This window comes from Artemia franciscana, chromosome 10 (assembly GCF_032884065.1).
Source record: "Artemia franciscana chromosome 10, ASM3288406v1, whole genome shotgun sequence".
In the NCBI taxonomy this organism is placed as follows: Eukaryota; Metazoa; Arthropoda; class Branchiopoda; order Anostraca; family Artemiidae; genus Artemia; species Artemia franciscana.
The window spans coordinates 16,260,256-16,283,267 of NC_088872.1; the positions used below are offsets into that span (position 1 = coordinate 16,260,256).

General features: G+C 35.4%; 1 protein-coding gene across 1 annotated transcript in view; it reads left to right on the top strand.

Annotated features, from left to right (window-relative positions):
- The window catches only part of LOC136031841 (protocadherin Fat 4-like), a 162,746-nt gene that overhangs the window by 27,490 nt on the left and 112,244 nt on the right, over window positions 1-23,012 (top strand). Inside the window, exons 7-9 of the mRNA XM_065711677.1 lie at window positions 7,555-7,844; window positions 18,339-18,521; window positions 22,371-22,591. Of these exons, the coding sequence (XP_065567749.1) occupies window positions 7,555-7,844; window positions 18,339-18,521; window positions 22,371-22,591 (694 nt within the window). The remainder of the gene's footprint in view (window positions 1-7,554; window positions 7,845-18,338; window positions 18,522-22,370; window positions 22,592-23,012) is intronic.

Consider the following 23,012-nt stretch of genomic DNA (forward strand, 5'->3'; position numbering starts at 1 on the left):
AGATTGACAATTCTCGTGAGGGCACACACAATGACAGGAAGAATGAACTTGACAACCTTAGTCGGAATACGGTCTGGGCCAGAGGATGAAGAGACCCTCAAACGATTGACAATTCTGGCTATTTCAGCTTCAGAAACAGGTTCCAATGCCATTATTTAGGACAAGGCGGTCCTAGATAGGACCTAAAATCAGGTAGAAAAGAAGAAGGACTTACAGAAGAGGCTGTAGTTTTACCAATATTAGCAAAATAGGAAGTAAACGCATCTTGAACTTTAAGCTCATCCATTACATTTTTGCCGTCAATCACAACACTTGAAGGGACAGAAGGAGGCAGAAAAGATGGCCTGATAACAGAATTGATTACTTGCCATGTCTTCCTAATGTCTTTACCGCACGCAGAGAATTTTCTGTGATAAAATAACGATCTAGCCCTTCGGCAAAGCGAATTGTAAACTCTTCTATAAGCTTTGAAAAGTTGAAGCTGAGAGTCACGCGAAAATGGCTTAGAGCACCTGTAAGCCTTCCAAAGATAATTTTTCTTCCTCCAACTTTTAAGGAGTCCAGGGGTCATCCAAGGATTCAAAGGGGTTGTTCTTTTCGATGCTGGATTTGACTGGGGTGCATCACATGTATCAAAGATAACTTCTTCAAAGAATCATGAAACGAATTAAACAAAGAATCTATGTCAGATCCATTTTCAGAAATACTCTACGAACGAACTGCCAACCGTGACCTAAGAATATGCAAGCCCTAATCATTAAATTTCAATGAGGAAAAACCAGCTTCTTGCCTCCTCCTTGGCAACGAATCGGAAAAATCATACATGGAAAAAACAGCAAAATGGTCTGAGTTATAACTCATCAATATAGAATTTCGCACCAAGGTCAAAGATGAAAAAATATTATCAAGCAAAGAAGCAGTAGTGTTAGTTATGCGAGTTGGAATGCATGCAGAAAGTAGTGTTCCACAAGCGAGCATTGTCGAAAGAAAATCCAAGGACGAGGATGACCTCCGGTCACACAAACTAAGGTTGAAGTCGCCCATAATTACAAGTTCACATGAATGAAGTTGGATTATTTCCAAGACCTCATCAAGAATCTGAAGGAAAGAGGGAACAGGCCCACTAGGAGACCGGTATATATTACCAACAATCAAAGTTTTAGCTTGGGTTTTAATGTCAATAAATATGGATTCAAAAATTCCTTCTTCATTTCTTGACAGGCCATGTCTAACACAGTACGGAAGATATTCCGAAACATAAACAGCAAGGCCACACCTTTAGCCATCCTACTTCGATTCGAATATTCCATCTTGTACCCAGGGAGATGGAATGGAGATTCGGTTTTTGAATCAAGGAAAGTCTCACAAAGACCAATGAAGTCTGGGTGGCCACTACACACTATTTTTTTTCAACTCATCAAACGAAGAACAAAGACCCTGAACATTAAGCTGAAGCATAGAGAATCTATCATCTCGTTTGGATACTCGATCTAAATCTGATACGTATTTACTACTAACTGAAAAATGGGGATTTGATGGTGATTTGTTAGACTGGCCTATTGAATTATTTATCAAACTAAGAACATCAATTGGTTTATTTGGAAGATGAAATAGTCGCTCACCCAAGGAGGAGATGTCACCCAAACTAGAGTAAGACAAATTCAAAAAACATACAAACTATGATCCATCATACGCCACTCACCACCCAGCTTGGCATCTTCATAACAATGACATGTGGACAGCAACAAGGCAAACAGAACGATGAACTCACTTTATGAGAAAAAAGAAACTGAAACAGAAAAAATAATGGCCAAAAACAGAAAACTTTAAGAGAAAAACTTGTATACAAAATGAAAAACAACAAAAACATAACTAAATCTCCCAATCAGGAGAAAAATTTATATATCATAACTTACGAAAAAAAACAACAACTAACCAACATCAAACAAATCACTAAAAAATGAACAAATCACACATATTACTCATCACCTCCGACTATCACAGCGGGAGAGGGAGCCACAGAGGTCGCATTACTAGATAGTTTAAAGGGAGCAAAACATGAGTCCTCAATTCGCAACCAAGTCTTACTCTTTGAAGACTTTTTCGCTTCAATCCATACGCTAATCCCTTTCGTTATTACTCGGGTTTCAGCAACTCTTGTTGAAGTGTCAGATGATGTACGCAGATTATAGCCGAAAGATAGCAGTTCTTTTCTACGACGTGCCAATTCACGCGGGAGATCTGAAGTGATACTTTTTCCAGATCCCTTCAGCTTACCACAATTTTTCATAATAGCGTCTTTATCTGCTAAATTAGCCATAGTCACGAATACTGGCCCAGCTTTTAGCGTAGTCCTAGACGTTGCCCTAGTATTAGAGTCTGGTGGTTTATTTCCATTTAAACGATAGCACTTGACGAAGGGCATTGAATTTGCGTTACTGACTCCTAATTCAGCGAGAAACTCACGAGCAGCATTTTCGGAGTTGCCACCTTGAACAGCTGGTATACCGTGAAGTAGAATATTCTGTCTTTTTGAAACAAGTTCAACTTGAAGACAAGACTTTTTTAGATTTACTACTTCGGTTTTGAGAACCGTATTTTCTTCTTTAAGTTCCAAATCCTCATTTCGCAAAGCCTCAATCCCCTTTTCCAGGCTAAGAATCTTCGTCATAAGCTCAGTGTGTTTTTGATCAAAGTACGAGTTCGTGAGAGACATCATAACATTATTCAATAATCTCCCCTAGATTGGCTAATAACCAAATCAAAAATCCATTAAACAGAGACTTACTGGCAAGTGTTCAAACAATTCAAACAGAACAAATATCCTAAATACGCAATAGCATCCACCAGCACGCACTAGCTCCGAACGGAATGAATGCTGACAAGCAACTGATAGCAGCAGTATTAGTGTTGCTTTAGTAGTAGTAGCAGTAACAGTAATAGCAGCAGTATTAATAACAATAGTAGCAAATACATGTTGCCTTTCGGTCTGTTGTGCGCCCCCCTCATGATACCCTGGAATTTTAACGTTGATATTGCTAGCGGTTCCAAAGATATTGCTGAGTTGCCTTTTTGACCCGCTTTTGACGCCCTTTTCATCTTAATACTCTTAGCCTAACAAGTAGATGCAATTAATATAGTAATTATAATAGCTTAGCAGTAGTAGTAGTAGTAGTAGTAGTAGTAGTAGTAGTAGTAGTAGTAGTAGTAGTAGTAGTAGTAGTAGTAGTAGTAGTAGTAGTAGTAGTAGTAGTAGTACTAGTAGTAGTAGTGATAATAGTAGTAGCAGTATCAGAAAAGGTAGCAAGGGTAGTAGTGTTAGTAGTAGCATGCATTTATTACCTTTTGGTTAATTGACGTTCCCTTTTAAGCAATCTCGGAAATCTCTAACTTAATATCCAAATCCATTCTCGACAAATCTCTTTTTGACAATCTGCATGCACATAGTTTATCTTGATTTTGTTCAAAATTTCCCTCAATATTCTGTCAAATTTTTACCTTCATACGCCTAGCCTTAATGGCACTAGTATCATAATAGTGGTAGTAGTAGTAGGAGTGGCAGTAGCAGCAACCGTGTTGTTTAGTGCTAGTATTACCAGAAGTAGCAGCAGTAATAATAGCAGCAATAGCAAGTACATGTTGCCGTTTGGCCGGTTGAACATCCCACTAATTACACCCCAAAAGTTTCACCTTGATACGGTAAGCCGTTCCAAAAATACTACAGATACGCCTATATCAGCAATCTGTATGCGCATAGTATGTTTTGATTTAGTTCAACTTCCTCTCAATGTATACTCATATACTCATTTTAATATCCTCAGCCTTGAAGTACTTGCTACAAAAGTAATTGCTGTGATGGTAGTAGTGGTAGTAGTAGTAGAAGCAGTAGTAGTAGTAGTAGTAGTAGTAGTAGTAGTAGTAGTAGTAGTAGCAGCAGTAGTAGCCGTAGTAGTAGTAATGATAGTAGTAATAGTAGTAGTGGTAGTAGTAGTAGTAATGGTAGTAGTAGTAGTAGTAGCGAGCAAATAATGTCCTTTTGGTCAATTGATCATCTCCCTTATCAGTTTCTGGCAGTTTCAAAATAATATACCCGGTCATTCTTAAATAACGCCCTTTTGACTGCCCTTATGGACATAAAGTGTTTTGATTTAGTTCAACAGTCCCCTCAACATTCTCTGAAAGGCTCACCTGGATGTCGTACGTCTTTTTGGAAAGTAGAGGTCACACATGCCCAATTTTCTTAATAACATCTACTCTATGTAAACAATGAGAGAATTGCCTAAGATATATCCCTTCCCCTGAGGGCAATGGGGGGATTGAACTCCCCAAAAGTATAGTTACTGAACTTTTCAACAATGCTGAGCAAATTAGCCTTCTCAAAATTTTGATCGGTATTTAAGGTTTATACGATCACCCATTCAATAAAAACAATACATGTTTCTGGGGCATAACTCAAAACCCTTGCTCTGGGCTCTGGGAGTTTCTATCAACCATAATTATTTATGGTTACAAAATTTATTGGCTACTTAAATATGATGAATACCTTTAAGCAAGTTTTTACGTTCTGAGACCATACTGGCTATGCATGACGTATGAAAACAAGAAAGGAAATATAAATGAAAAAAAAAACAATCAAATAGGTGAAAAACGAGGATTTTGTCAGCCAGTAGCAAAATATGAAAAGGAAAATCAAGCAAATATTTCGACAAGGACCTCCGCCAAGTCGTCCTCAATGCTAAAAAAAAAAGAAGAAAGAGGAAAAAAACAAAGAAAAAACCACAACAAAATCTAACCTTCTTAAGTGAACTCTACGAGAGGAGAAAAGACGCTGAATTAAACAACAAAAATCAGCTTGAAATCAATGAAAGAGAAGTTACCAATTAGATTGAATATGTATCATTTGCCTTGCAACAGATTTCGCCTGTCTACAATTTCGGTTTTCATTAGATATGCTTTTAAGATATCTAATATTAAAAAGAGTCTTTTAATATTAAGCAGTTATAAATTGGGCTTGAGGAAATATCTCCCGTGTCTTTATTTATAGCCAATTTCTATTTATATGGGTTTTTTTATCTCAATTGCCTCTTTAAAAGATTGCGATAGGCCATTTACGGTAGATATTAAAGTTGCCTCTTCAAAACTAGATGGTCAGGATTTTCATATATATGCTGGGTAAGAGCTGAATCAAAATTGTCACTTTTATTTTCAAATCTCAGGGACTTATCTATTGAAATTTTGTGTTCATGCAATCGTTCCCCTAGTTGTTGATGTCTCTTACCAGTGTAAAATTTTCCACATGAACACGGGACTCTGTACACACCACTACCTAGTTTAGGATCCGTTTTATCCTTTCCCGAGTTGAAAAAATGTTCAACTTTTTGTTCAGTTTTTAAAGAAATAGAGAGATTATGTTTTTTTAAAACTTTTCCAAGTTTGTCGCTGAGTTTCGAGACGTATGGTAATGTAGTGAAAGTTTTTTTTCTCAATTGCCAGTGTAACTGAATCAAAGGGGGTCGGGGTCCCTATTTTCCTGTTTTACCCTTTTTAATCGTCTATCTATTATGCTTTCAATGAGATTGATTGGGTAGCCCTTGCAGAATGTAATATCTTTAACGTAATCTAACTCGGATTTTACATGATTACGTGAACATATTTTTAGAACCCTATCGACTAAAGAAATTACTACTCCTCTTTTTACACAAGGAAGATGATTTGACTAGAAATGTAAATACCGACCATTAAGGGTCAGCTTTCTATATATAGAGAATTCAAGGCTAGAAGCATTTATTATACTTAAAACATCCAAGAGAGGGAACTTTCCTGAATCTTCCAGTTCTATTTAGAATTGAAAATTCGAATCAAAAGAGTTCAAGTGTGCCGAAATTTTTTGTAGAGTCCTGACCATATTCCCAAACAGCAAGGATTTCATAAACGAAGTGAAACCAGAAAGAGTGTTTTAAGGGGAAACTTTTCAAAGCAGATTGTTCTATGAAATCCATATAAAAATTTGCCAAAAAAGGAGACAAAATAGTGCCCATGGGTAGGCCCTTGGCCTGAAGGAAATTTTTTTTCGAAACATAAATTAAAAAGAGAACTTGTTGCAAAGACGTACAATCGTCACTATAATCTGACCAAACAGAATTTTCCTCTAATTTTCTTTGTAAGGTCTGTTCACATTTTTGGACATCGCATGAAGTGTACATGGAAACTGCATCAAAACTAGATAAGTTAGTTTTTTCTGTTATACTGCAATTTTTCAGGTTCTCAACAAGATCTACGGAATTTTTGTATATAATATTTCTGTGTTGTTAGAAGAGGCTTCAAAATTGCAGCTAAGAATCCTCAGGGGTGATTAGTCTATTGTCTTTTAAAATTTCTAGTTCTTTTCTCAACAACTTGGTGTATTTATCTGTGGGATCAGTTTTTATTTCTTTGAAAGTATTTTTATCCAATAAAAGGGTATTTATTTTATTTGTATAATCTGCAGAATCCATAATCGCAACTGTGTTTCCTTTGTCCGTTCTTGCAATTACTGTATTTTTTCTTTTTTCAAATTTTGGAGGACTTTAATTTCTTCCTTTGATTGAGTTGTAAGTGACATGACGGCTTATGATCAAGAATACTCTTTACTGTTTCTCCTCTTAGTAGGTCTGGATTTTCAATTTCACAATGAGAGCTAAAAATACCAGACATTACAATCGTAACAATTTCTGATATATTTATGTGTGTCTGAGCCATCGCAAATTTAGGTCCTTTTGATAGAATATTCAGCTCCTTGGGTGTGAAAACCTTGGAGGATTGGAGGATAGATTGGCCTTGAGCTCACTCTGCAATCTCTTAAAGAGGCAATTGAGATAAAAAAAAATATAAATAGAAGCTTGGCTATAAATAGAGACACGGGAGATATTTCCTTAAGCCCAATTTATAACAACTTAATATCAAAATACGCTATGAATATTCTCACCCAGTCTAATTTAAGACAGCCTGTCCGCATATCTAATGAAAAATGAAATTGAAGACACGCTAAATCTGTTGCAAGGCAAAGGATACTTATTCAATCTAATTGGTAACTTCTCTTTCATTGATTTCAAGCTGGTTTTTGTTGTTTGATTCAGTGTCTTTTCTCCTCTCGTAGAGTTTACTTAAGAAGGTTAGATTTTGATGTTGTTTTTTCTTTGTGTTTTTTTCCCTCTTTCTTTTTTTTAGCACTGAGGACGACTTGGTGGAGGTACTTGTTGAAATATTTGCTTGATTTTCATTTTCATATTTTTCGTCTGGCTGACAAAATCCTTGTTTTTCACAGATTTGATTTTTTTTTTCTTTTCATTTATATTTCATTTCTTGTTTTCATACGTAAAGCAAGTTTTTGACATTTATTTCAAAGGTATGAACTTTTTGGAATTTATCTGTAAAATTCTAAGGATTTATCTCCAAATCACAAACGCAGGCAACGTTAAATAAAGTTTTTAAAAGCTTCTTTCGCTACGCAAAATAAAAGGGTTTTGATGATCTTTCATGAAAAATTAATTATTTTTTTCACAATATTATTTTTAGGAAACGAAAATATAGAGCTAAACCCAGAGACGGGAGATCTGACGTTGGTGAAGCAAATAGATCGCGATGTTAATGGTGCCGAATCTTACGTATTGGAATTTGAAATTTTTGCCATTGAAGACGACGATTCATCAGAAGGCATTACTGGCGATGTTTTGATGACTGTTACAGATGTCAACGATAACATACCCACATTTTCTTCTCCAGGCCCATATGCTGTATTGGTTCCAGAAGGAACGGTGGGGAACATTATATTCGATCAGTTTATTGAAGTTGCAGACAGGGATTTTGTAAGTGTCTTTGTCTATTGCTAAATAAAAGTTAGAATTTTCAAGAGAAAGTAAAGGGGAACGTTTAAACTTTAAATGAACAGAAAATACTCAGTAGATGAAGGGACTGTATTGGTCCGTCATAATATCTTTAAGATCTTTACGTGTTTCCACTTCAAACAAGGTGGAATACTTTTACCTAAATGCTAACAAAATTTGCCAGGAGGGAGGTGCAATGTTGGCCAGGAGTTCACTTGGCATCTTATATTATATAGATTGGTAATCATTGTTTTTTTATTCAAAGAAGGTGTAACAGGTCTAATTTTCTGCAACAATGTCAAAGATGTAACGCCCATGGAGGTTTTGAGTTCTCTTGGTCCAACTTGTCATACCGACACACAGATCAAAATTTCTTGCTTAATTTTGGCCCAATTAAGTTACAATATGCCTAACTTCCTGTTGAGAAATTGATGAAGAGAGCTAGATGGGATGTCTGATTGGGCAGTAAGCTTGTTTATGCCTCCAATTATATGGATATTCTTCCAGTCCCGCTTCTAATAGTAAAAGAGTCCCGGTCCTGACAAGGTGCTACATGTCTGTCTTTTTTCAAAAGAAAAATGGCTGGAAGATAGCATGGAGAGGGCGTTAGATGGGTTATGGACCACTTTGTCTATTCAATCATTGAATCTAATATTCCTTGTGCGATTGTGGTTGATAAATGTGCAACATGTCTACTTCTTTGAAAAAAGTTAAGATGAGACGACTGGTAATGGAGTTGTGTGGGTCAAGTACAACTTTTAGTCCATTTTTGAGCCGGTAATTATCTATTTTTTCCGGTGTGTACCGTTACAAAGAGGTTGTCGACTCATAAAATTTTTCTAAATACTACTACTGCTGCTATTAACAACTCACCACAGCACCAAGCCGCCTGAGGCTAACACAGCTCCCCGCTCTTCTCGCAACACAGCTATCTTCTCCATCTCAATCTTCTTAAACCCTGCCAGGAAGTTCCAATTTACTTAATTATTTCCTTATGACATCCTCTTAATTTCAGCGAGGACGACCTGCTTTCCGTTTAGCCCTAGACGGTTAGCCGAAAAGAAACGTTCTCTGGTGATATATTAATATTCATCCACACAACATGCCCTAGTCATCTCACGTTTTTTCTCATTATAGCCCTGAAAAGTAGGATCGAACCACATTTGTCGCACAGCCTACTGTTTGAAATACAGTCAGTCAGTCGGGTACCAAAAACAAACCCAGTAGGCCCTTTCTCTGGGAGATCCTTCTAGAAAATCTTTCTTCATTTTTCAGAGTGCCCATGCTATAGAAACATATTAGACCACTTTCATCACTGTAGCTTACAAATGGTGTCCTTCATTAATAATTTTTCGTGATAAACTACAGAATTTAACATTCGTCATTTCATCAAGAAGTAGGTTTTCTTACCTTGAACCAACTGTTTAATACCTCAAGTAGGAAAAGAGAAGATAAAAACCTACAGCTTCTTTAGTAATGATTGAAATGTTAACTTTCCATCATTGAAATTTAACAAAATTTAAATATTTGTTAAATTTCAAACATTGAAATTTAACTAAATCTAAATAAATGTGAAATTTCAGGAGGCACGTGTTATGCCATTTTTTCATCTCAGTTTCAAACCAAGAAAATGAAATTACGAATTAAACAAAAATCGCAAATAGAAACGGCTGGTCCAAGTAGATAGCAGGGCCATAGAATCGCATCTTAAGCATTTGCAGGCAATCTTAGTTCAACTCGAATTTGTTGTAGCTTGCCGGAACAACTTCAGCTAGAATATAATTGGAGTTCTGTTGAATAAAAAGCTCCACTTCAGCCCTCATACCATAGGATTTGGCTCAAGGGTAAGCAAAAACAACCCAGGCAAGAATTATGCGTAGTACTCCAAAATGTTATGCCAATCAATCTTGCAAGAGATCAAAACTTTCTGTAGAAGCTGCGGAGGTTAGACCCTTACAAGTTTTCCTTAATTAGCTGAAATTGGGGGCATAAGAATAAAAAAGAGAAAATAAAGAACAGAACTGAAGAGTTGCTTCTACGACACAAAAATATCAAAAAGTTGTTTGTGCATTCGACAAAGCATAGAAAACAGTGTTTGGGATTAGGTGAAAAAATTTGGCGTCATGACACATTTATTGTCAAAGAGATATCTAATACCCATTCCTTCAAGCTCAAACATTCTCTCCATGTACTCAGTGCACTTTCCCATATCTTTTTTCGCTCTTAAGACGCGTAAATTTTTTTTAAATATGTATGTACTCATTTTCTTCCTCACAGGCACAGTCAGAAAATAGAGCCTTTGACAACAATTTTTTCTCATGTTTTGGTTGCCCAAGAATGCCTCTTATGTGGCAACAACCTGGTAAAAGAGGAAAGTAAACAAGTTTAAATCATAACCTCCAAAACATTTAGCAGATACATCACAACCTTTGTCTTTTTTCCTTGTTTTTGCATGGTTCATATTTCGTCTTATCTAGATATTAAATAAAAAAAAAAGTTTTTTTAAATGCAACCAAGGAGCGACATTAAAACTTAAAACGAACAGAAACTATTCTTCATATGAAAGGGTTTGTTCCCTCCTCGACGCCCGGCTCTTTGCGTTAAAGTTTGACTCTTTTTCACAACTCTACTTTTTAAAACAATAAAAAAAACTTTAGCGTAAAGAGCGTGGCATTGAGGAGGGGACAACCCCTTTCATATATGGAATAATTTCTGTTTGTTTTAAGTTTTTTAAGTTTTAATGTTGATCCTTACTTGCAGTTAAAAAAAACTTGTTTTTTTATTATAATTAATGTATGTTGTTGAATTAATGTATGTTTTGATTTTGGGTCACTGCGCATAAACAATTTAAACAAAATTCGCATATTAATTTGTTTTTTTCGGATAAATAGCTACGATTTTGATAAAAAAGGGGGTGAGGGAGGAGGCCTAAATGCCCTCCAATTTCTGGCTACTTAAAAAGGCAACTAGAACTTTTTATTTTTTTACGAACGTTTTTATTAGTAATAAATATACGTAACTTACGAATTAACTTACGTAAAGAACTTCTATATTTGTGTGTTTTTGCTACGCAAATGAGGGGGTTTGCCCCCTCGTCAATACCTCGCCCTTTACACTAAAGCTTGAATTTTGTCCTACTTCTTTAAGAATGACCCTTGAATCACAAAGGCGGTAGAATAAATAGTTGAAATTACTTAAAAATACTTTAGCGTCAAGAGCGAGGTATTGTGGAGGAGATGAACCCCCTTATTTACGTAATAATTTCTATTCTTTTTAGGTTTTAATGCTGCTCCTTACTTCCAGCTGATTTTTTTTTCTCTTTTTTTTTAATAATGCTACAAAATCCTGCAGCCCCTTCATGGAAATTCTCTTCCCTCATGATAAATTCCTCCATGGAAAGATCCTTCCACAAAACCCGTGGGAGGCTCCCCCCCCCTTCAACACGAAAAAGTCCCCCTGAAATCGTCTGTACACTTCCCAATAACCCTTACTATATGTAAACAATGGTCAAAGTTTGTAATTTGCAGCCCCTCCCCCAGGGAATGTGGGGGATTAATTCGTCCTGAAAGACATAATTATTAGGTTTTTCGACTATGTTGGACAAAATGACTCAGATCTCAGAATTTTGATTTGGTGACTTTGGGAAAAAAATTAGCATGGGAGGGGGCCTAGGTGCTCTCCAATTTTTTCGGTATCTTAAAAAGGGCACTAAAACTTTTAATTTCCGTTAGAATGAGCTCTCTCGCAACTTTGTAGGATCACTGGATCGATACGATCACCCCTGGAAAAAAAATAAACACGCATCCGTGATCTGTCTTCTGGCAAAAAATACAAAATTCCACATTTTTGTGTAGATAGGAGCTTGAAACTTCTACAGTAGGGCTCTCTGATTCAATGACTTTTACGGGGTGTTTCCTCCTATTTTCTAAAATAAGGCAAATCTTATCAGGCTCGTAACTTTTGATGGGTAAGACTAAACTTGGTGAAACTTATATGTAAAATCAGCATAAAATACTATTCTTTTGATGTAACTATTGATATTAAAATGTAGAGTTTTGGCTATTATTGAGCCGGGTCACACCTTACTAAAGTTCGTTAACACGAACTGTTTGATGCTTTTGAAGCTTAAAAAATTGCATGTTTTCAAACTTCCCTTGAAACATGTTTCAGATCAATATTGAGGGGAGGGGCATTCACCTATAGCTATTGTACATCTCTTAAAATTTTTAAATGCTATTATACACCAATGTACATAAAATAAAATAAATATTCGAATAAAAGAATGAAAAAAAAGAATATTCGTTACCACAAGCCGGGTCCTCGAATATGGTAAAAAGTAACCCAGGTCAATAGTAACCAAAACTTTAAAAAAACGATTTTATGTTGATTTCATATATATAAGTTTTATTAGGTTTTGTCTTCCCCTCAAAGGTTATGAGCAAGAGAAAATTTGCCTTATTTTCGAAAAGAGGGATAAATATATACTAAAAGTCAAAGAATCTTAATGAAAATCACTCCATCACGTATCTGAGAGCCCTACTATGGTGGTTTCAAGCTCTCGGCTGTAAAAATGAGGAATTTGTAAATTTTTGCCAGAAGAAAGATCACTGATGTGTATTTATTTGCTTTTTTTCCCCAGGGGTGATCGTACCGACCTAGTGGTCCTAGAATAACTTTTAAGTGACCAAAAAAATATGGAGGGCAGCTAGGCCCCCTCCCACACCTTTTTTCTCAAAATCGTCCGATCAAAGTTTCGAGATAACTATTTTGTTCAAAATAGTTGAAAGGCCTAGTAACCATACCTTTGGAGATATCATGACCCCCTGTAGCCTTTGGGGAAATGTCTTTAAATTACAAAGTTTGCCCATTGTTTACGTTTGTTTTTTGTCTGTTTTTCACCGTCCCTGTGTGTTTGGTTGTGTGTTTGTCTGTCTCTGTGTGTGTCCGAGTGTATATTCACCTGTCCCTGGCTTTTTCTTTGTGTCTTTGTGTCTACAGTATTTCTTATTGGGAACTATGCGTATATTCTTCGAGTAGAGGGGGGTAAATTTTTCGCTGGTGGGATTTTACACGGGAATAGTTTTTCATGATTGATAGCGGGTTTATTCAAGAAAATAAACATCTACATACATAAAGAAAAAAACTAAAAAGAAAGCTAAAGCTTGCTTGAAGTAACCACTTAAACATAGGAATTATATTTTAAAAAGAGGAGAAGAGAAAAGAAAGAAGAAGAAAAAAGAAGGAGAAAAAAATCTGAATTTGCCCTACTCCAGGCGCACAACCCTTCCAAACAAAAATACATTCCACTAAACAACATACTCAAAAAACCCTTGTCTCCATCCAGCAATAAAAGGTAAAAGGTAAAGGATACGGCATTAGACTTTACAGTCCCTACCGGCGGTGCTGATCTCCGTTTCATGGCCCTTCAGCCAGGAAGTGCAATGGGGGGTTGGGGGCCAGCCATCCTGTGCTTTCGCACACCCTTCCTGTTTACCTTCCCCAGATTTCTCCAGGTACCCATTTAGAGCTGGGTCGACTCTGGCTAAGCTTACAGAGTCACGCCACTGACCCCCGTCCCAACTGAAGAATTGGGTACACTGGGATTCAAACCCTCGTCCTCTCAGACAAAGGATCCCGAATTCAGCGCACCATTCCAAACATTGGCCCAATATGATGTATTGAAAATAAATATTTAGTTCTGACGACTTGAGGTGTCCTCACTTTATTAGCATATCGTGTAGGATAATTGTGTATTTTATCACCAAAAGTAAATAAAATTAGGAAACGCTTGGGAACTAATTTGGAATAATACTTATACTTGAATAATGCATGATGAAGTTTTCCTAGACCTGATAGAGAGTTAATATTTAACTCTGCATATTTAGATCTAACTGGGGTTTTTTAACCCTTGCTTTGCGGAGCAAACTATTCAACTTCTTACTATATGCTTCATAAATATTTATATCACTAACATCAATATTTAATACCAACTTTTTAAATAATTGAATTCTACTTGCTAGGGAAACCAGAATACTTTTCGTAATACAGGGCTCCTTCGGTGTATAATAATAACTCTTTCTTCTTAATTTGACTAAACTCGACTATCGTATTCTTAATCATTGAATACCAACTTGTAAACTTATCATTTACGTTCATATCATTATGGTCTAAAGAGTCGAAATTTGTATCTCCTAGCTTATTATTTGAATTAAATATATATTAATATAACTCAGACCCCTCTTCAAAACTTCAGAATGCCCTAATGCTGGTATTTAAAAACAAAACATACTGATACTATTAATACGAAAATGGGCTGAAGTGACATTTACAATAGAAGCATAGCAAAGTAATGCAATAAAATATTTTTATTGAAATAATGGCATGTAGAATATCATCATAAAAAAACGAATGCTTTAACTCCATCTCAAAAAATACTTCATCATGTTTTCTCTTGAGTTGTCACATATTCCATTTTGGGGTCATACACAACTTTTAACAACCTCACCATACATTTCATCATTGCTAATATTCTTTTAAATGAGTGTATCTGTTGGTTAACTATCGATGGTGCTAGTAACATCGTCCGGTGCTTTGTTTTTCATCGATTCATATTTCTTGGTGATATTGTCTGTCAATACCCTTTTTATTTTACTTGCGATTTTGTCGTCTATTACGACATTAATTTTACATAGGTTGCAGTTTCGGCACCTTGATAAGATATGCATTATGACGTTCATGCAGTAGTGGGCTTGCCTTGTTCTTGTCTTCTTTTGAATGCTAATACCAGAAAGATGATGATAGGATCTATCAACGGGTAACATGTTACCAGCAGCAGTAGCAAGAAGTTGGCCTTCCTAATCAATTAAAAGTTTTAGGTTCGCGGTCTCTTTGAGCACTATCATCTCTGGAAATGTTACTCTCGCATATTCACAACCACAAGTAATTTTGATTTTTTTTTTCTGCATTCCAAAGGAATACCAACTGTCATGTTGACATCCTACTGTCATGACGCCACACACATACATTTCTATTAAGATCCCTATTAATGCTTGTTTCATAGTTCAAATATTTATCTTTGTCAGCATTCAATGCTATGATGACTTTATCATGAACCAGCACTTTCTTGGAATATTTCTTCTTCACCTTTTAAAATAAGATATGAGAGCTTATCCTTCCAATGTACAAATTATACTGATCAAAAAGTACAATAAATTAACAATTGTCGATGAAAAGCCACAGATAGCAATGGAGGCAGCCGTATACCAAATTCTGAAATTGGCAGAAATTGGAGTGGAATTGGTGGAATCGGAACTGTAGAATCGGGGCAAAAGTGATGGAACTGAAACTGACGGAACCAGAATTGGCGGAACTGGGGCTTGGACTGGAACTTAAGGCACTTGGAGCAGAATTGGTGGAGCCGGAACCATAGAATTGGAGGTGCAAAAGCGGTCGAACTGAAACTGATGGAACCAGAATCGGTGGAACCGGGACTGGGACTGTAATCGGGGTCGGAGCCAGCGGAATCAGAACTGGAATTGCTCTAAGCGGGGGGCAAAAGCGGGGAAAGTGGAATTGAACATCACTTTATTAAAAAAAGTCTTAAGAATGATGAGGGATGCAATAGTGTACCAGAGAGCCAGTCATAGTGGCACAGTGGCGTGAATTGACATAGTATATCAGAGAGGGTTGGCTTGCGAAAACATGAACCAATGTATTTAAAGCATGATTTTAACAAGAAAATATCTCAAAAATGTCTTAGAAATGACGAGGGGTGCCAAAGAGTTCCAGAGGCAGTCATAGTTTGGCACGGTAGTGTGAATTGGCATGTTGTATCACGTTTAGGATGACTTGCGAAAACACGGGCCAATGGATTTAAAACACACTTTTAACAAAACAATACCAGAAAAATGTCTCAGGAATGATAAGGGTGCCAGGGGGTGCTGTGTGCAATGTATAGTTTGTCACGGTGTCGTGAATTGCCATGAGGGCATCAAGTTGGGGAGGGATAGCTTAAACACAAGTCAATAGATTTAAGTCATGTTTTTTCATCATGAAATTATCATAAAAAAGCCTTTGGAACGATGAAGGGTGCCAGAGTATGCAATGTGCCATCCACAGTTCACTAAGGTGACATGGATTGGCTCGATCCACCACGTTCTACAGCTTAAAGTTAAGGTGGAAAGTGTTAAAGAATTTTATCGGATAAGTGGGACTGATATCTAACACCCAGTCGGGAAATTAGGGCATATTCATTAAAAGCTGAAAAAAATATCTCTTAATGTGGCTTAAATTTACCTCTAATAAGATTCTGTGAAATGAAGTAAAATATTATCCAAATGTGTATTTGTCAACCAGGAATGTATAGTCTTAGCTCAAAGATACAGGGGATTTTCATTAAAACATCTCAGAAATATATCTTAATATGACTTAAAAGTCAACTCTATTAACAAACTTCCCCCCTCCCCCCTACACTTGGCTGCTAGGGTCCCCATCTTTCTTTATTTCAGTTTTTGCTTATATTTTATTCTATATGAGATTTTTTCACGTTTTATTTTATTTATTTGTTGAGTTTTAATTGATTTTTTCTGTGATTTCATGATTCTATAATGTTTTTTATTAATAAAACTTGTATGTACAAAAATGTCTGTGTCTTTTAGATTTCTTGTTCCAGAATGAATCTTCAATGCGTAATCATTTACGCAGTGAAATACCTAAAACTAATACTATATAATATCTCAGTGATTCAATACCTAACTTAAGCTGGCCAGGAAAAACGTCTCTTTTTTCTTCGTTAGCGTGTTTCCTTTACTAGCGAGAAAACTTATTGTGAAGTTGACATTTTTTTCTTGTTATTCTTTTTGTAAGTAATTGGACTTCTTCTGCGTAAAGTGTAATACTTAAGGCCATTCAAAATTTGATTTTGCTAATACCAAGCTTTTAAGTAATAACATTGTAACAAGCATGTGCACGTCACATGTAATCAATTTCCATTAATTATTTTTTCTCCCATATGTTAATTATTCCAGACATAGGAAACACGCGATCCATTTAATCGTTATAGATTAAATGGAGTTATAGATTTAGATTTAGGGAATTCTCCATGCTAGGAATAGTTAATTTTGTTGAATATATCTACCGAATCAAATTATTAGGAAGGCTTTCTCGGTCCAGCTGTCAATCGCACAGTTCCATTGGAGGGAAATATCTTTGGAACCCTAGAGCGAACAAAAATCTTTGGATTATTAAGATTCTCTGAGAAAAAAACGCCTTGAAAGAAAATAAAATCTCGAAGAAAAAACGCATTGATGAAAAAATCTCTTAAAGTATCATGTAACTTCCCACGTGTACATCGTCATTATGTAATATCCCAGGTATGGGCCGCCATTACCTAGCACTCATGTCTGTGCCGCTCTCAGTTACAACCGGGGATTCCCCACGGAGCCCCTGAAGGGTCTTTTCTCGCCCTCGGGTGTTTTTAAACAATCAAAGAAAAACTATGATGAAATATCTATGTTTGCATCTTGATCTGGCAGGCCCTAAAGATTTTTCCCCATACAATCCAAGGTTTCCAAACAATAAAAGAAACTATTATGTAACTCCTACGTTTGCTTCTTGACTAGTGGCCCCCTGAAGGTATTTTCCTCGCCCTTGTAGGTTTTTAAACAATCAAAGAAAAAACTATGATCTACCGTCTACGTTTGCATCTTGACTAACGGATCCTGAACTCTAACAAGTCCTTTTACGTAACAACCAAAGAAATAGTTTGCATATGTAAATAAACACTATTACGCAACATACACCTGCATCTTGAGGAAGTTTAAAAAAAGTGTCCGGATCGTGATTCGAAGGGATACCTGGCCCCTTTAATCCATAACTCTCTCACTACTAATGTTAAGTGTAATTGTCTAGGGTAGATTTTCACCAGGATTAAACTGTTTATTGAATATATTTGTAGGGAGGAGAGATTTTTCATGCAGGTGTAGCTGGATTTCCTGGCATTATTTAAAAAAGATCACAAATTGAATAAAAAACACAGGTTTTTTCAACTGAAAGAAAGGATCAACTTTAAAACTTAAAACTAACTGAAATCATCCTCAACACATCGCTCTTTACGCTGAAGTTCGAATTCTGTCCCACTTCCTGAAGAACGACTCCTGAAACACTGTTTTCGTTTTATCATAACAACAAAAAGCTTTTTTTTAATGTACTAAACAACTTTAGCATAAAGATTGAGTTGTTGAGGAAGAACAACCTCCTCATATACGTAATAATTTCTGTTCGTTTTAAGTTTTAATGTTGCTCCTTACTTTCAGTTGAAAAAACTTGTTTTTTTTTACTTAATTAATGTAAAGAGCAGTGTTAAAACTTGAGAGAAAATATTCTATAAAAAGGATAATACCGTATGGTTCATTCCAGTATGACCACGACTGAACTACAGATTTAAAAGAAAACGAAATTCTTTATTGTCTTTTGTAGGGGATCAATGGCTCTTATAGCGCAGAAATATTACTTGAAGATCCTGAAGTTGCAACTGGGAAGCTGCAAATACTCAACCCTTTTACTGGTACCGCTAAAGGTTCCCAGGTAACCAATTACTCAATAACATGTATCGACACAAATTTTCTGGACTACGAATTTAGGACAGAGATTAACTTTAAGGCAAGTACAGCTTTTTCTTATTGATCCAAGCTGAAGGGTGTTTGACTGCCAAAGAATAATTTAATATTTTATCTATGAAGATTTATTGTAATAGAATAAATACCAAATGAATAGGATTATTGGTTTGCCTGTTTTAGTTTACTGTTTACTGACTGGATTAGAAGTTTTACAATGTTTTATGCTTTTGTTTCATTTTAATTATCTGAGTACCAGTTGAGTGAATTCCATGCTTTGATTAAATGGCAGGAATTTATTTATTTAGTTAACCGCCTTGTTGTTGTTTTTGTTGTTTTTTTTTATAGAAGGGTTGATAATATGATTTTTAAAAAAATATTACCCCAGACTATCAGGGTTCTGTTCTAGAAAACTGCCATATTTGTGATAATAATAAATTAAGTTTTAAAATGTATAATAAAACGGATGATTTTGATTTTGAAGTGATTAGTTTCCCATTCCCTGAAAGTAATATACACTCAAATATCACATATTCAGCGTTTTTCTCACAGTTACTTCGTTATGCAAGGATTTGTAGTAATTATATTGATTTTAAAAATAGATGTAGAATCTTAAGCCAAAAATTTATATCAAGAGGTTTTTCTGCAAATAAATTAACTTGGCAATTTAAAAAATTTAGTTTTCATTATAACGAACTTTTAAATAAATATCAAAAGAATTATCTAGAAATACTTAAAGAAATTTTTAACTAATTTCGGAGGTTCGAGAAATGTTGTCACAGCGCCATTTATTTTAAATTGTGTTTCTAATTGAGCGGATTTTTTTTTAAAATTAGCCACATGGTAAAGATGAATTCTATAATTGTTTAGTTCATTCAGGTTTTTTGCAATGTGTTACTATTTGTGATTTGGTAAAATTTATAATATTTAGTTTACCTATTGTTGCTAAAGGGAGGGATATATTAACAAGATAAGCTTGTTTTGGTTTTACTTGGTTGTTTTACATTTGCTGTTTTTTTTTTCATAGGCATGTATTTTGGGGGTGATACATGACGCGGGGATGCCATGGATATTCTGTGGTAGCCACAACACTGTGCTGGGTAGAGAATTTAGAGTGGCGAAACCCTATATAGGCCAGTGTATTCTCCTGATGAGCCCTTATGTTGGGTGTTGCCTCTGAATTATTTGTCTATATTATTTTTTCTATTGTTCGGTAAATGACGACTTATACTTATTGACGACATGACTGCCTGTCCATGGATTATTCTTTATGGTTGATTGTGTGTGGCTATGCTGTTTGACCTATGTGATTGTATGGATGAGTAGGGTTAAGGCCTCATTCAAGTGCTGGTCTATATTAATCACTAATTTAGGAAAACAGTCTTCCTTTTCTCCTTCTGTCTCTTTTTTTTTTTTTTTTTTTTTTTTTTTTTTTTTGTGTTTGTGCTGTAGCATTGGTGATTTCTCTTTTCATGATATATATATATATATATATATATGATATATATATATATGTATATATATACAGTTTCATTCATCCACATACATGCACTAAATACTAAATGATTCCTCTCTCTTAATCCAGAATCCCTGCAACAATCATCAATCCAAATAAACTACCCTATAATTGAAATCCCAATATTAAAAAATTATGGTTGTTTCCAGCTCAGACACCATTTTGTAAGTACCCTGTTACTAAAACGACGTTCAAAAAGTTATATCTTATGTAGCTCAACAAAAATAAAATAATTTCACGTAATAGTGCGAAAATTACTTCACAGTCAGGGGAGCATCTAGCACCCTCCACAGGCATATATTGGATCATCAGGGGAAGGAGGTGCATTGTCAGAAAATTCACCGTGATATTTAGAAAGAGCATAAAATAAGGAATCATAAAAGTACAGTTTTTAGTATATTAGCATGTTTCCTTCAGAAGAGCAACCCTATGACAATTTAACCTTGAAGAAAATTCAGTAGACAACTGTTGAAATCTGACAGTGTTTTTGAGTTAAGCAGGTGTTAGTTGATGTAACATTTGAACTAAATGTTTTGTTTTCCACCAGCATTTATTAAAAGAAGCATGTATTATAACATCAAAGACTTGGAAAAGAATCACTGCAGAAAGTCTTGTTTAAAATATAGGAATCAATAGGTATGAAGGAGACCTATATTCCACATTATGAACGACATTGCTGGAAGACATTACGCAGAATTGCTTATTTTTTACTGAACATGAAATAGAGCCAATTTTAGTGATTTACTGGTGTTTTTGATTTTTTGATTGATATTGATTCTGATCATTGATTTGTGAGTGTTGTTTTATTTTTTCATTATGTGGATTATAGAACCAGTGTACTAATCACTTTTACTACCACATAGCACTCATTTTCCACTTTAACACTTTAGTGTCATATTAAATAAAATAAAATAGTTTTTTTTTCCACAGAAAGTAAGGACAACATTGAAACTTGAAACAGGTGGAAATTATTCTGTACATGAGGGGGTCTTCCCCCTCCTTAATCCCTTGTCCTTCACGGGAAAATTTTTAGTAGTTTAAACAAAAAACTTCTCATACTAATTAAATGGTCTTTGTTTTTCAAGAGTCTTTCTTAAAGAATTGGGACAAAAAAAGTCAAACATTCAGCATAAAGAGCAAGGTATTGAGGAGGGAGAGGAGTGGAATGAAATTTAGTAGAGGGAATATAAAAGCGAATGAATATATTATAGTGCAATGTATGGACTTTTGGCATGATGACTACAAACTTTTGCGCCCATGTAAGCTAGGACTACGAACTTTAATTCTAGGACCATCTCATCATTAAATGTTAAATTGCAGGATAGTAGGGAAGTATCTTGGAAATAAAATGAGTTATGAAACAGCAGCATGAACGGCAAATATGGAAAAGGCTAGAGTTGCAGCCAATATAAAAGCAAGTATAAAAAGCTATATAAAGCAAATATAAAAAAAGTGCTACCAGGATGGGTAATGCGAGCAATTCAGCACTTCTTCTCAACTAGACAAAGAACACGAATCGCTGGTTCTTAGCTTGTTTTTGGTCTTGTTCAAAAATAACAATAATAAGTTATTAAATTATTTATTTATTTAAGTTACTTAGTAAATAAGTTATTTAGCCCACAACTCCTAAAACTAAGAGTCAAATAAAAAAAAGTAAACTATTAGAACTGCCTTATCGAACACCCTTATATAGGAAAATAACTGTCCCTTGGCTTGAATAACAAGGAAAATTCATTGGCTCGAAAAACAAGAAAAAAAAGGCTCCAAGCACGATATAAGAAGCAATGTACCAGCTACCGGCACATTAAACCTTGCTTTTTGATTTAATTAAGTTTTTTTTCGATATACTAATATTCTGGAAAGATGTATAATTGTAAAGTCAAGAAACTGAAGATTTTTGTAATTTACAGTTTTCTGCATAAAAATATTACCAGTTACCGGCTCATTAACCTTGCTTTTCCATCTAAATAGGTTTCATTTGTTATCCACTAAAATTCTGGAAAGCTATATAATTGTATAGTTCAGACCCTGTAATTTTTGTAATTTAGCAGTTACTGCATAAAAATATTGGCGTCAAATTTCAAATTTCTTCAAATAGATGTCTACCCAGAATAAATGGTCTAAGTGGCTACTCTACCGTTTGCTGCTAAAAATCTGCGTAAAAATAACTACAACTGAGGTTAATTTATTGATAACTGATGATGAAAAAGAGACAAAATAGAAGGTTCTGGTGGAAAATTAGGTAGTCTATCCCTAAAGCGAATTTTTACACTCGGAGGAACCTTAAATGACCACGCGCACGACATATGTCCTTCGTTTGAAACCATTAATAGTACTTTTGAGGATGTCTTGTTTCATCTTTGTTTATGTTTTATTCAGGTCAAAGTAACAGAGGATGCTGATACTACCCACGTCAGTGAAGCTGATTTCACGATAATGCTGGAAGACATAAATGATAATTATCCAGTGTTTGTTAACAAACCACCTGACGGCTACAAAGTGGCAATGTCTGAAGCAGCTGAAGTTGGTACAGAATTTGATATAGATTTCATTGTAGAGGATGCTGATGTTAGCCCTGAATTTGGAAAAGAAAGTCTTAGGTAATCTAAGAAAAGTATATATTATATATATATATATATATATATATATATATATATATATATATATATATATATATATATATATATATATACTAGCTGTTGGGGTGGCGCTTCGCGCCACCCCAACACCTAGTTGGTGGGGGCGCTTCGCGCCCCCCCCAAGCCCCCCCGCGCGCGTAAGTCGTTACGCGCCATAATAGTTACGCGCCATTGTAGTTGTGTCCCTATGTCCCACCTGTGAATATAGATAGATATATATATATATGGTTTTAACTACGTAAAACTTGCGAATATACAACATTCTTTGCTGTCCCATTGTCTTTGCATATAAATAGATTGTCAGGTTTACCGACTCTTGAACATGCAACATATAATGGTCCATGGGAAAACAATCTGTATTCAGATCTATACCTCATGATTC